Source organism: Dipodomys merriami, unplaced genomic scaffold (genome assembly GCF_024711535.1).
Source record: "Dipodomys merriami isolate MVZ:Mamm:240054 unplaced genomic scaffold, mDipMer1.0.p SCAF_137, whole genome shotgun sequence".
Lineage (NCBI taxonomy): Eukaryota > Metazoa > Chordata > Mammalia > Rodentia > Heteromyidae > Dipodomys > Dipodomys merriami.
This window is the reverse complement of record NW_027202682.1, coordinates 2,047,973-2,060,170: the sequence shown is the minus strand read 5'-3', so window position 1 is coordinate 2,060,170 and position 12,198 is coordinate 2,047,973. Positions and strand designations below refer to the sequence as shown.

The following is a 12,198-nucleotide window of genomic DNA, read 5'->3' as shown; positions in this document are numbered from 1 at the left end:
AACATGGGGCGTGAGCAGGGGCGGGGCCACGCGGGGGGAGGGCCACGCCGCAGGGGGAGACAGCTACCTCGTTGGGCAGCAGAATGGGCTTGTTGGACTCGTCACCAAAAAAGGGCGAGTGGTACAGCTGCAGGAACACGAAGCTGCGGAGAGAAGCGGGGTGAGGACAGGAACGGGGTCCCAGGCCCCCACACGGAGGGCAGGAGCCGCAGCCACAGCTGAGAGCCCGGGCCCTGTTCCCCGGCCTGCTGTGCCCCAGCGGGCCTGAGTGCCTGCCCAGGAGACGGCCCACCTGGGGTTGATGCCCGGCACTTTCTCGGTCCCGGACGCCGCGGCTCTGCTCTTGAAGGCGTCCCTCTCGACCCGCTGGCCCCGGCGCGAAGGGGCTGAGTCGGAGATGGTGTAGCCACGGGGCCGCAGGCCGCTGGGTGACCGGGGGGAGCTGGAGGGCAGCGGGCCCTGGGGCGGGGCGGGGCCCTGGATCTCCTCCCCAGGGGCTGACCAGGCCGCCCCTTCCCCCTCCAAAGTCCCGGACTGGGAGCGGGCCTTGGCCTCGGGGCTCAGGCGGCCGGTGTCGGCCTTGTCCCCAGGGTGGGCAAGGCTGTCCTGCAGGGTCTGCAACTCGGGGGAAGAGCTGGACTTGCTCAGGGGCTGCGTGGGCTGGAAGGACAGGTCCACCAGGGGGCGGCCGCCCTCCGGAGACACGGCCCTCTCGATGGGGATGCCGCCGGCGGCCAGCACCTCGGCGGGGCAGGCCTTCTCCTCCTGGCTGGAGGCTGAGGACGACTGCGGGACGGACAGCGCCTGGTGAGCAGGCGCTCAGCCTGTGGCCTGCTGCCCTGGTCCCGCCGCCGGGGCCCGAGCCGCCGACCCGAGGCGGGGTCGGGGGAGGAGGAGGGAGGCTCGCCCCCATCCGCGGGCAGCGTGGAGGCCGCGCACCCCGCGCTCCTGCCCAGGACCCCACACACTCACCCTGCTGTAGGGGGCGGGGCGCCGGCTGAGCCTGTGCACACCCAGGGCGGCCTCAAAGTCCTCCAGCTCGGGGGGCTCTCCGGGTGCATGGGCCTGGCCCGGCCCTCCCTCCTCCAGAACCACGGCGGAGTCTGCGGGACACAGGAGGCCGAGGGTGTGAGCGGCCCGTGCCCTGCAGGCCTCAGGGCTCAGCTCCTCCCTGCCCGGCCGCAGCAGCTCCACCGTGGCGGCCCAGCAGGGGGCCGGGCAGGGCCTGACCAGCCCTGGGTGGGGATCCCAGGCCCCAGGGACCAGTGGGTGCCCCAGGGGAACTGGGTGGCGTCCACCAGCGCCCCTCGGCACCTCGGGCAGGGCAGGCAGCAGAGCACAAGGAAGAGCCCGGGAGGCCCCGGCTCGGGAGGCGCTGACCGCGGCCAGTTTCCAGGATTTTGAATGGAGGAAGCTAGGGATGAACGCCGCGTCTGCAGACTCATGCCTGCAGCCCAGCAAGCTGGGGAGAGGGGGCTAAGGTCCCAAGCCAGGGGCGGGCGGGCGGATAAGCAGCAGTGGCCCTGCACGTGGCCTTGGACTGCCCCCCCCCCCCCCCCGCCACCCTGGCCTCTGAACCCACGCGAGACCCGCCAGAGTCAGGGCAGCTGGCAGGGCCGGGCGTACAATGCAAAGCAGCTGTGGCGATGCCCGCGGGTGCCCAAGGCCAGCAACCAGCAGAGGCCAGGGCAGGTCAGCCAGGCAGAGCCCCCTGGCGGCCCGAGGCCGCACGCGGCTCAGGGCAGAGCCCAGCCGCACAGGCCGCAGTGCAGGGACTCCCACTGGTAAAGCAAAGGTGTCTGCAGATGTCCTCGAGTCAGTCAGAACCCTGCTCCCCGAGGACGATGAGGCTCAGGACGGGGCCATGGAGGGATGACCGGATGAGGGCGATGAGGGCGGCGTCTGGGGCAGAGCGCTCTGCGGCACACGCGAGTACCTGCCCAGGACACGCTCCTGTGCAGCTGTCCCTGGCAGCTGGACTGGTACAAGGAGGAGAGAGAGGCCACTGCAAGGCAACCACGCCAGCGGCCACGTCAACAGCAGACGCGCAGGCCGCGCAGAGGGCGGCACGGCCCGAGCCTGCAGAGGAGAGAGGCAGGGCCAGCGGCCAGGCCGGCGCCCGGGCTCTCCTGGCGGCAGCGCTGGCCCGCTCCCCGCGCGCGGCGTCCACGGTCTCCGGGGCCATCCGCAGCCACAGGGGCGGCCGGGCGCCCGGCCTAGACGGACAGTGCTCGGCCGGCAGGCGGGGGCGGTGGGCGGCAGCCGGGGGCATGCACCCCACCTGCGCACCTCTGCGGCAGCACCGCGCCCGCAGCCCTCAAGGGCCAGCGACAGCAAGCAGGGGCCAGTCTCGCGGAAGGGGTGGAGACTCGCCCCGCAGTGGGCCCAGGACGCGGGAACCCCCCCAAGACCTCTGCCGACGTGGGGGCCCCGGCGGAGCGTACCCCGCTGCCCCGCCCCGTCCGGCTCACCTGTGTTGGAACGTGGGAGCGGAGGGGGCCTGGCCGTGCCGGCGGCCGGCACCGAGAGGGACTTGTACAGGGCTGTGTCCCGGTGCTCCTTGAAGCGCTCGGCGGCCATGAGCGCGTTGGACAGCTCCTGCAGAGGCATGTTGTTGATGTCCGAGGAGAAGGGGCTGAGCGGGTTCTCCAGGCTCATCAGCCAGCTCGTGTTCCCTGAGGACAGTGGGCGGGACCCTCAGGCCTCTGCTGCCCGGGAGTCCCCAGGTGCTGCCCGAGGCGGGCGAGCATCCGGGCTCCCCGGGCCGGCCTTGGGATCTGGTCCCCAGAACTATTGCCTCCCCCCCTCCCCCCACCAGGTCAGCACGTGTACCAAGGGCAGGCCACGCCTCAGCCAAGTCTCCCAAGAGCCTCGCAACGCAGCCCCGGGCCCTGCCCGCACAACCCCGTCCCCAATCCCAGGCCCTGCCTGCTCAACCCAGCCCACAGTCCCCAGTCCCCAGCCCTGGGGCTGCCCGCACAACCCAGTCCTGAGTCCCCAGTCCCCAGTCCCAAGCCCTGCCTGCACAACCCAGTCCCCAGTACCCAATTCTGGGCCCTGCCCACACAACCCAGTCCCCAGTACCCAATCCTAGGCTCACACAACTCCATACCCAGTCCCAAGCCCTGAGCCCTGCCTGCACAACCCAGCCCCCAAGTACTCAGGTCTTTCTGGTAAGCCCTTCCTATTGACTGAAATGCCCCTGACGTCCCTGCCCGCTCCAAATCCTGCCCTCATTCACAGAACCTGAGCGACTGTATGTGGGAAGGCTCCGGCCGGAAATGTTTAGTGTCTGTGCCGATCCTGGGGCCTGAACTCAGAGCCCGAGCACTGTTCCTGAACATCTTTGTTCAAGCCTAGACCACGTAAACCACAGGTCCACCTCCCACTTTTCTGGTGATTAATTAGAAGTCCCAGAAACTTTGCTACCCAGCTGGCTTTGCACTGGGACTTCAGGTCTCAGTCTCCTGAACAGTCAGGATTACAGGCGTGAGCCTCCAATGCCCAGAAAAACTTGTTTTTTGGATGGTTGGTTGGGACAGGCCTAGAGGTTGAACTGGGGCGTCTGCTTGCTGAGTGGACAAAGACCATCCCCTCGGTCTTGAGAATCACTGCGGAAGGCCCTGAGACGCAAGCCCCGGGTCAGTCTGGTGATGCTCTCAGCAGGCGAAGGAGACCCGGACTCAGGCCTGAGGCACCGTGTGAGTGGGCAGGGAAGCGTTTGTCCTGGGTCCACGCCCCGGCCCCAAGACCCAGGACCCTGGGGGCCCACGCCCCGGCCCCAAGACCCAGGACCCTGGGGGCCCACGCCCCGGCCCCAAGACCCAGGACCCTGGGGGCCCACGCCCCGGCCCCAAGACCCAGGACCATGCAGGCAGCCACCCCACGTGCCGTGCCCCGCAGGGCGTCCTGCGCCACCCGACACCGCCTCGCTTCTCCCCACCCGGTCCCCCCGAGACCGGTGCTGGCCTGTGGGGACACCGCCGTGGGCCTGGTACCTGTGGGCCTCCGCACCAAGATCTCCGCCCAGCCCTGGGTCAGCAGGGGCACGTAGGCGGCCAGGTTCGTCTTCTCCGGAGCCGGGGCCTGGGCGCCCGCAGCACTCTTCTCGGCCTTGGCTGCCGGGGCGCTCTGCTGTGCCCCCGGAGAAGGGGGGCCGCCAGCGACCTGTGAAGCCGCTGTGTCCAGGGCACCCACGCGAAGGCCGTGGCCCCCTGAGGGAGAGGGGCGCGGCGGCTGGTGAGGACGACTGGCCGGCCAAGAGGCGTCGGGCCCAAGCCCTCGTCACCCACGGTAGAGGGCCCCGGGCTTTCTCGGGGGCCACGCAAACACCCAGCACACCAGCAGCCCTGGGCCCGCCCATCGCTTCCTGCCCCACCGGAGCCAACGCCGCGGTGAGGCTCAGCAGGTAGCGGCCAGGCCTAATGCCAGAGCCAGCGGCACGTTCCCGGGCACCGAGAAGGCGGAAGCTCACCTGACATGGACCGGACCCGGGCCCGGGCCCCATGGGCCACCTGCTGTCCCGTCTGCGACTCCAGCTTGGCAGGCGCCTCCTTCGTCTGCCTCACATGTGCACCGGGCTGGGAGCTGAGGAGGGAAGCGGCCGTGCATGTGGTCCACCAGGGTGGGAGTCGTGAGACCGGCAGGACACACGGGGCGGGGCGGGGCAGGGCAGGCACCTCGGCTCCGGGCCGCTCTGCAGCTCCCCCGAGTCCAGGCCCAGCAGGGACCGGGTTCCCGTCCCTACACTCGTCGTCACGGTGACCAGCTTGTTCCCAACCAGCCAGGTTTTGGTCCTGCCGCCCGCCAGGAGGAACTCACCCACAGGAGACCTGAAAGCACAAAGCCCCAGTCTCCGCCTGCCATGGAGCCCAGGGCGGGCGCAGAGACAAGGCCCGTGTGGCTGTGTGCCACCCCACGGCTCCAGGCGCGGCTCCACAGGGAACGTGGAGATGCAGCGCCCACCTTTTGGGGACCGCGGTGAAGTTGGAGAAGACGTAGCGGGCCATCATGTCCAGACAGGTCTCCGTGAGCTCCAGGTGCAGGCTCTTGAGGCTGTCATCAGCCTGGGCCACGGAGTTCTCGTCTGCAGACCCCAGGCTGGCGCTGGTCAGGGACGTCTGTATTCTGCTGGAGGGAGAGCCCACGCCGGGGTCAGGGCTCCTGGCAGGACCATGCCAAGCCACCTACCACCAGGGGCCAAAGCTCAACGCATGCATGACTGAGAGGGCCTCGCTCGGAAAAAACCCCAGCAGGCCTGGGCCCGGCGGCCAGCTGAGCCGCGTCTGGCCAATCGCGTGGACCGTGTTATCCCGGAGAGGAGGGGGTGGCCCTTCTGTCGGGAGCAGAGATGGCAGAGACGAGACAGGACATCCCTCTGCCCAAGCACACAGGAGCGAGTTAGGCCACGGCCGCGGCAGACAGCTTAGTCCATGCAGAGACTCGAGGCCACTGGGACAGAGCAAGATTGCATTCTGCCCACACGGCCGCCTGCTGTCCAGGACACGGGGCCGGGCTGTGCGCGCAGCCCACGGCACTGTAGCGACCAGGAAGGCTTTGTCCAGGCTTAATCTGGTACCAGTGTTGCACTCTTTAGCCCTACTCTGCTCATGATAAAGAATGTGACAGAAAGAGAGCCGAGAAGCCTCACTGAGCAGCCGGCCGCTCCCAGCCCCTCGCCAGACCCCACACCAGAGAGCCACAGAGCCAGAGAGCCGGGGCAGGGATGGGGAGGAGCGGGGAGAGGGCAGCGTCTCGTTGGCTAGAGCCTGCAGGGGCAGCTCACGGGACAGACCAAGCACACACCGACTCAGCTGGGAGAATCACGAAGGGAAGGGGGGCTGTGCCCCTCCCACGCCAGCCCCACCCCAAAGCCAGAGATCACTGCGGCCACGAGGAAGCACACATCCCTTCTGAAAGGAAGCCCAAGGGACAAAGTCCTCATCACAGGAAGTGAGGATCAAGCCTGGGGAGGATGCCCATCCAGCCACCCGAGGCTGCAGGGTACAGAGCCCCTCCTCCCCCAGCCCAGCTTTCCCAGAGCGGCAGGTCTGCGCAGGGCCCCAGGCCGGCCTCTGACTAGGTTGTGTGGCCAGCAGTGCTCCTAGGGGCTTAGGACAGAATGCAACCTTTCCCCCCTCGCCACCAGGCTCCCCTGGGTTGGGGTCTTCTCCAGCCCCGGCCAGGAAGGGCACCAACATGAGGTCATGCAAGCAGCCCCATGCACCACCGCCCGGTGCTCGTGGGCCAGGCTCCGGGTCTGTGCCCCCCACCCCCACAGCCCCGCTACCTGCGGACCACATGTTCAGACACACTGATGCTGCGGCACCGGAAGGCCTCGGCTGCACAGCTCTCCTTGAATTCTTTCACGGGTGGAGAGTTATTCAGGCCTTGTTTGGGGGCTCTGGCTATCCTCAAACTACCGGGCGAGGAAGGAAGCCCCAAAGCCCCAGAGAGCCCAGCTCCCGGGAAGGGGAGGGGTGAGGAGGAAAGGTCCCAGGCCACAGGGTCAAGATGGAGAGGTCCCGCGGGTGAGATGAACAAAAGAACCATGCCAAAGGACAGTTAGCAGGGAAGAGAGACAGAAAACAAAAACGCATAAAAATACATCTTATAAATGCAACTGAGAAAAAAAGTAAGGCTTTACGTGTGATACCAAAACAAAGGACATTAGTGCAAATTAAAACGTGTGTGTGGATCACCGGCACGGCAGATTCCAGGCTGGGCCGCCCAGCAGTCCCCACCCACCCACGCAGAGGCCTCTGACCTCACCGGGCCTGGACGCAGAAGGCGCCACGGACTCCGGGCCGGCCCCGGGCCCAGTGTGTGAAAGGAAGCCAGCCCTCCGTGTGACAGCAGAGCGATGGCCAGCGATGGGCCAGCTCCGCCCCGCCCCGCCCCGCCCCGGCGGCATGAGCTGAGGCTGCCCTGGAAAGTGCCGTGTCCACCTGGGGAGAGCCGACAGCCTGGCAGCAGGGGGCGGGTGCGGAGCTGGCCAACGAGTGCACACAACAACACAGGCCTAGCACAGCCGGCTTCAGACTGGGCACAAGCAGCTGTGGTGGTGAAGGAGAGCATGTGCCCCACGAGCAGCTCTGAAGGGAGAGGCGTGGCTCTGGCTGAGAGCTGGGCTAACCGTGCGTCACGAGACTGCAGACGGGGTAGCCATGGGTCCCCTGCCCAGGCAGAGTTAGATGCCCCGACGTGCCTCTGGGCTCCTTTGGTGCGTGCGCCAGGCCTAAACCCTGATGCCCACAGCTGGCACCCAACCCCCCCTGGCAGACCCATACCTGCGGCTCAGGCTGCACAGTGCACAGGCCACGGCGGTTGGCGCGGCCTTGGGAGGCCCTGACCCGCCTCGCAGGGCCCTGGGCATCGTAGGCAGCCCACAACAGGGCGACACGCCTTTGGCCCAGACTGACCTGCAGGCAGCCGGCCGGCACCAAGCGCACAGCCCGGGCCCCCTCCCCACGGGACCAGGCATGACCCCGAAAGGCGAACCTTTTGGGCCTCTCATTGAGGCTGGTGCTCCGAGCTCTGAAGCTGTCCTTTTCAGGCGTGTCATCAAAAGACAGGAGGACGTTGGAGCGCAGGCCCTGGAGCAGGGAGGACGGCCGTGAGGGACTGTGGGGGCTGGGATAAGCTGCAGCCCAGTACAAGGCGGCAGCTCCCACGTGTGCCCACCTTAGGCTAGGCCCCGTGGGAACTTGGGTACTTTTAACGCAGCTCCAAGCGGCAGCCCTCTCCTCTCGCCTGCTTGTCCCTACACTAGCCACAGAGAAGCAGGTCCTGGCCCCGAGACACACAGGCGGCCCCGGCTAACCTTACTGATGTTTGTTTTTTTGGGTCCGGTTGTGGGGCTTGAACTCTAGGCCTGGGCGCTGTCCCTCAGCTCTTCAGCTCAAGGCTAGTGCTCTACCACTTGAGCCACAGCGCCACTTCTGGCTTTTCTCTTTTTGCTTATGTGGTGCTGAGGAATCGAACCCAGGGCCTCATGCATGCAAGGCAAGCGCTCTACCACTGAGCCACCTTCCCAGCCCCTAACCTTAGTGATGTAGGGAACAAAATCCTTCCGGAAGGGCAGGCGGCACCTGATGAACCACATGGCTATGACGTGATGTGCCAGGCACACAATGTACTGGTTGAACCTGAGACAAGGAGAAACCGCAAGGACTGGGTTCCCTCCTAGCACACGTCAGCGCTCCCGACAGGCGCACAAGGCAGAGCTGCCAGGGCCTTGGGTGAGTCTCAGTGGCAGTGGCAGGCATGGCTTTCAGGGTAGAGGCCTGGGCGGGGCCGCAGCTGGGAGGGAGGGGCCTGGGCGGGGCCGCAGCTGGGAGGGCGGGGCCTGGGCAGGGTCGCAGCTGGGAGGGAGGGGCCTAGGCGGGGCCGCAGCTGGGAGGGAGGGGCCTGGGCGGGGCCGCAGCTGGGAGGGAGGGGCCTGGGCAGGGCCGCAGCTGGGAGGGAGGGGCCTGGGCAGGGTCGCAGCTGGGAGGGCGGGGCCTGGACAGCCATACTCACTTGGAGGGGTTGGTGTAAGGCAGCGAGATGGCAAACACGCTTGCATACTGCTCTGCAGCGAAGTTTCTATACAGGTGAGGAAGCCTGGCCAGAGCTGTGAGCAAGGACAGCTGTGAGGGCGGCCGGTGGGGTGGGCCTGTCCCCAGGGTCCTGCACCTCAGTTCTAAAAGCCAAAGCTGCTGTGGTCGAAGACTTGGAAGGTCACAGCCTCCACCCCAACGGTTCCCCGGCTCATACGTGTATAATCTATGAACCGTAAGCAGCTTTTACTTTTTAAATTTTGTTGATACTGAAGACTGAATGCAGGGTCTCCTGCTTGCAAAGCAGGTGCTCTGCCACGCGAACCATGCCTACAGCGTCTTTTGCCCTGTGTATGTGTGTAGCAGTGTTTAGGCAGCTAGCAGTACAGGCAGCACAGGCTCCAGGACCAGGTTCCCCAGCGAGTCCAGCCTGTGCACACCCAGGAGGGTAGAAAAACAATCAGCACACCAAGCTGAGAATCAGGTGCACCCCGCGGCACAGTGCACCCCCAGGGGAGCCACACACTCACTGGACAGGAACTCCAGGAGTGGGATGGCCATGCTGGCCGTGGCGGAGATGTGCGTCAGCTTCACCACCAGGACTGGCAGCGCCTTGATGATGATGTCGGGCATCTCCACACTGCAGATGGCCAGGGCCACCACGCACTGGCTGGCACAGCGGTAGATGAGACCTTGCTCCAGGCAGTAGACCATCTCCCGCTGCAGGGAGCAAAACACGTCAGACCGCCTGTGTGTGGGGGGGGGCCCTGCCCTTCCCGCAGGCCTCATACCTCGCAGACCCACTCCGAAGTGCTCTGAGGGGGAGGGGGGGAGGACTTAGGATGGTTCCTAAATGCTTACATGACCCCGAGTGGTGGGTAGCTCTAGATCAGGTGTCAGGTGCTTCCGTTTCAATAACAGCCCTGGGCTTCCCAGCTCTGAGTTCACAGACCCCCTGGTTCTGGGCGAGCCTCGTAAGGAGAGGAACCACTGACAGGTCGAGACCACTGTCCCAACCCCACCCTGGGCAGTGTCCTCAGTATTGAAAACAGGAATGAAATGGCAGCTCAGGCCACAGACCAGGGCCTCAATAGTTCTGGGAATAGTTCTCTAGTCCTGACTCAGAAACGCTCTGGGCTTGGCCAGAGCACACAGCCAGCGGGGTGGGCTTCTACTGCAGCCAGGCATCAGCACGTGATGGTGCTACTGTGTAGAGCCCGGGCCCAGGAGAGGAAGCCAAGCCCCTTGAGGCAGGACATCAGGAGCACCAAACCTCGCTGAGACCCCCACCTCCTCACTGCTGCAAGCTGAGAATGTGAGTGACCTGGTGGGGGGATGGAGATGGGGACCCCCGCCCCAGCCCACTCCTCCCAACCGTCCTGGCTGCGCGTGTCAGTGCGCACACCTGCAATCCCAGAAGTGAGGCTCAGATCTGGGAACTGCCGTTCAGAGCCAGCCTAGATAAACCCATGAAACTGTTACCTCCAACTAGCCAGCAAAAAGCTGGAGGTGGAGCTGTGGCTCAAATAGTAGCACCAGACAAATAAGAACACCAGGTCCTGAATTCAAGTCCCAGTACTAACACCAAAAGAATTTAAAGAAAAAAAAAAACCAAAAGCAAAAAAACCCGGCGTGGCTACCTGCCCTACAGCCCTAACAGGCACAGGCTGGGAGTGAGGAGTACTCCTAGAGGAGGGGAGGATGGCTCCCGAAAGAACCGGACGTGAGAGGATTCGCACCTGCAGCCCCAGCGGCCGTCAGGAGCCCCAGGGCGACAGCCAGCTCAGCCTCTGGCTCTAGCCGGCCGCGGGTGAAGCTGGCACACCCTCTGGCCTAAGAGCCAGCACAAGAGAAGTCCTCACAACTCCCACATCCCACCTGTTTGGTTTTGTCCAGGTAGTTGTGGTAAGAGATTAATGCTGTAAGCACCGGTACCACGGCCAAGTGCAGGTCGGTTCTGGAGAAGCCTTCTGGAGTGCCTCGGAGCCGCTCAAGTGTCTTTGGACCTGAAAGCTAATGACCAAGGGACCCCGTGAGGCCCCGGCTGGCGGCCGGCGTGCTGGGGAGGGACAGGGTAGAGGCAAGAGCCAGGAAGAGCCGGTTCCAGCTCTGCAGAAGGTGAGAGAGCCCGCCTCCCTCGATACCCACAGCAAGGGGCAGGGGTGTGGGTGCGGATCACGGGGCCCTAGCCAGGAAAAGGGGAACCGGTGCTGGGTAAGCTGGGGGCACGCGGGCGTGGGCCCGAGCATCCACGCCTGTCCATGCTCCCGACAGGAGCCCCGACCTGCCCTGACAGAGACGGTCTCCGCACTCCTGCCTGGGGTTCTCTGGCTTCTGAAGCAGAGCCTGGACTGCGGCCCTGACCCCCACCCCCCCACCGGCCTCCTTGATAGGCAGCCTGGCCAGGGCCGGACGGGGGGGGGGTGGCAGACAGGGGGAGAGGGGGGGGACGGGACTACCATGGCACAGAGGGCGGAAGACAGCTGGTCGACACTGCAGCGGGAGGTGAAAATAAGGACTTTGTAGCGCAGAGATTCGGGCAGCTTGCTCAGGACCAGCTTCAAGACCTTCCAGTCGGTCTCCTGGAGGGAGAGGGCGGTCAGGCACGAGGCAGGGCAACAGCGGCACAGCTCCGGGATGTGATGAACTGTGGCCTGTCACCACAAGCCACTGTGTGAACGAAGCCTGGCCAGCGGCCAGCACCCCAGCAGCCGGCTGAGAGCAGCTCAGGACACCCACATGCCCGGTCCTGTCCTCTCCTCAAAGGCTGGGTTGTGGCCCAGCCACAGCCTACGGAGGGGGAAGGGAAGGAGGGCTGATGGCAAGGGGGGTGAGCCTGACACAGCCTGAGCACCCGCAGAACATCTGCAACAATGAAGACGACAAAACACAGAAGGAGGAGGAAAGCTATAACCACAGCTGATGAGGAAGAGCAGCAAGACAACCATCACAGCCACAGAGCCATTACAGCCCAGGACACGGTGCAGGGAGCACCTCACTATAGCCCAGGACACGGTGCAGTGTGCTCTTCACTACAGCCCAGGACACAGTGCAGTGTGCTCTTCACTACAGCCCAGGACACAGTGAAGTGTGCTCTTCACTGCAGCCCAGGACATGGTGCAGGGAGCACCTCACTACAGCCCAGGATACAGTGCAGTGTGCTCTTCACTACAGCCCAGGACACAGTACAGTGTGCTCTTCACTGCAGCCCAGGACACGGTGCAGGGAGCACCTCACTACAGCCCAGGACACGGTGCAGTGTGCTCTTCACTGCAGCCCAGGACACAGTGCAGTGTGCTCTTCACTACAGCCCAGGACATGGTGCAGGGAGCACCTCACTACAGCCCAGGACATGGTGCAGGGAGCACCTCACTACAGCCCAGGACATGGTGCAGGGAGCACCTCACTACAGCCCAGGACACAGTGCAGTGTGCTCTTCACTACAGCCCAGGACATGGTGCAGGGAGCACCTCCCTACAGCCCAGGACACAGTGCAGGGAGCACTTCACTACAGCCCAGGACACGGTGCAGGGAGCACCTCACTGCAGCCCAGGACACAGTGCAGGAGCACCTCACTGCAGCCCAGGACACAGTGCAGGGAGCACTTCACTACAGCCCAGGACACGGTGCAGGGAGCACCTCACTGCAGCCCAGGACA

The 12,198-nt window shown here is 65.2% G+C and overlaps 1 protein-coding gene across 10 annotated transcripts in view; it reads right to left on the bottom strand.

Moving 5' to 3' along the window:
* LOC138825437 (tuberin) overlaps nt 1–12,198 on the bottom strand; it is a 34,306-nt gene that overhangs the window by 3,191 nt on the left and 18,917 nt on the right. For 3 of the 10 annotated variants that reach the window (XR_011371399.1, XM_070019994.1, XM_070020003.1), the window contains 16 exons: nt 11,000–11,122; nt 10,419–10,553; nt 9,071–9,260; nt 8,521–8,614; nt 8,045–8,147; nt 7,501–7,595; nt 6,290–6,418; nt 4,966–5,130; nt 4,680–4,832; nt 4,475–4,587; nt 3,999–4,214; nt 2,472–2,675; nt 1,937–2,005; nt 973–1,103; nt 293–786; nt 68–143 (listed from right to left, as the gene is read on the bottom strand). Coding sequence is in view for 9 of the 10 variants with exons in the window: in XM_070019994.1 (XP_069876095.1) it covers nt 68–143; nt 293–786; nt 973–1,103; nt 1,937–2,005; nt 2,472–2,675; nt 3,999–4,214; nt 4,475–4,587; nt 4,680–4,832; nt 4,966–5,130; nt 6,290–6,418; nt 7,501–7,595; nt 8,045–8,147; nt 8,521–8,614; nt 9,071–9,260; nt 10,419–10,553; nt 11,000–11,122 (2,490 nt within the window). In the remaining variant the exon portion in view is untranslated. The remainder of the gene's footprint in view (nt 1–67; nt 144–292; nt 787–972; nt 1,104–1,936; nt 2,006–2,471; nt 2,676–3,998; nt 4,215–4,474; nt 4,588–4,679; nt 4,833–4,965; nt 5,131–6,289; nt 6,419–7,500; nt 7,596–8,044; nt 8,148–8,520; nt 8,615–9,070; nt 9,261–10,418; nt 10,554–10,999; nt 11,123–12,198) is intronic. The other 7 variants (XM_070019995.1, XM_070019996.1, XM_070019997.1 and 4 more) reach the window with 7 other exon arrangements.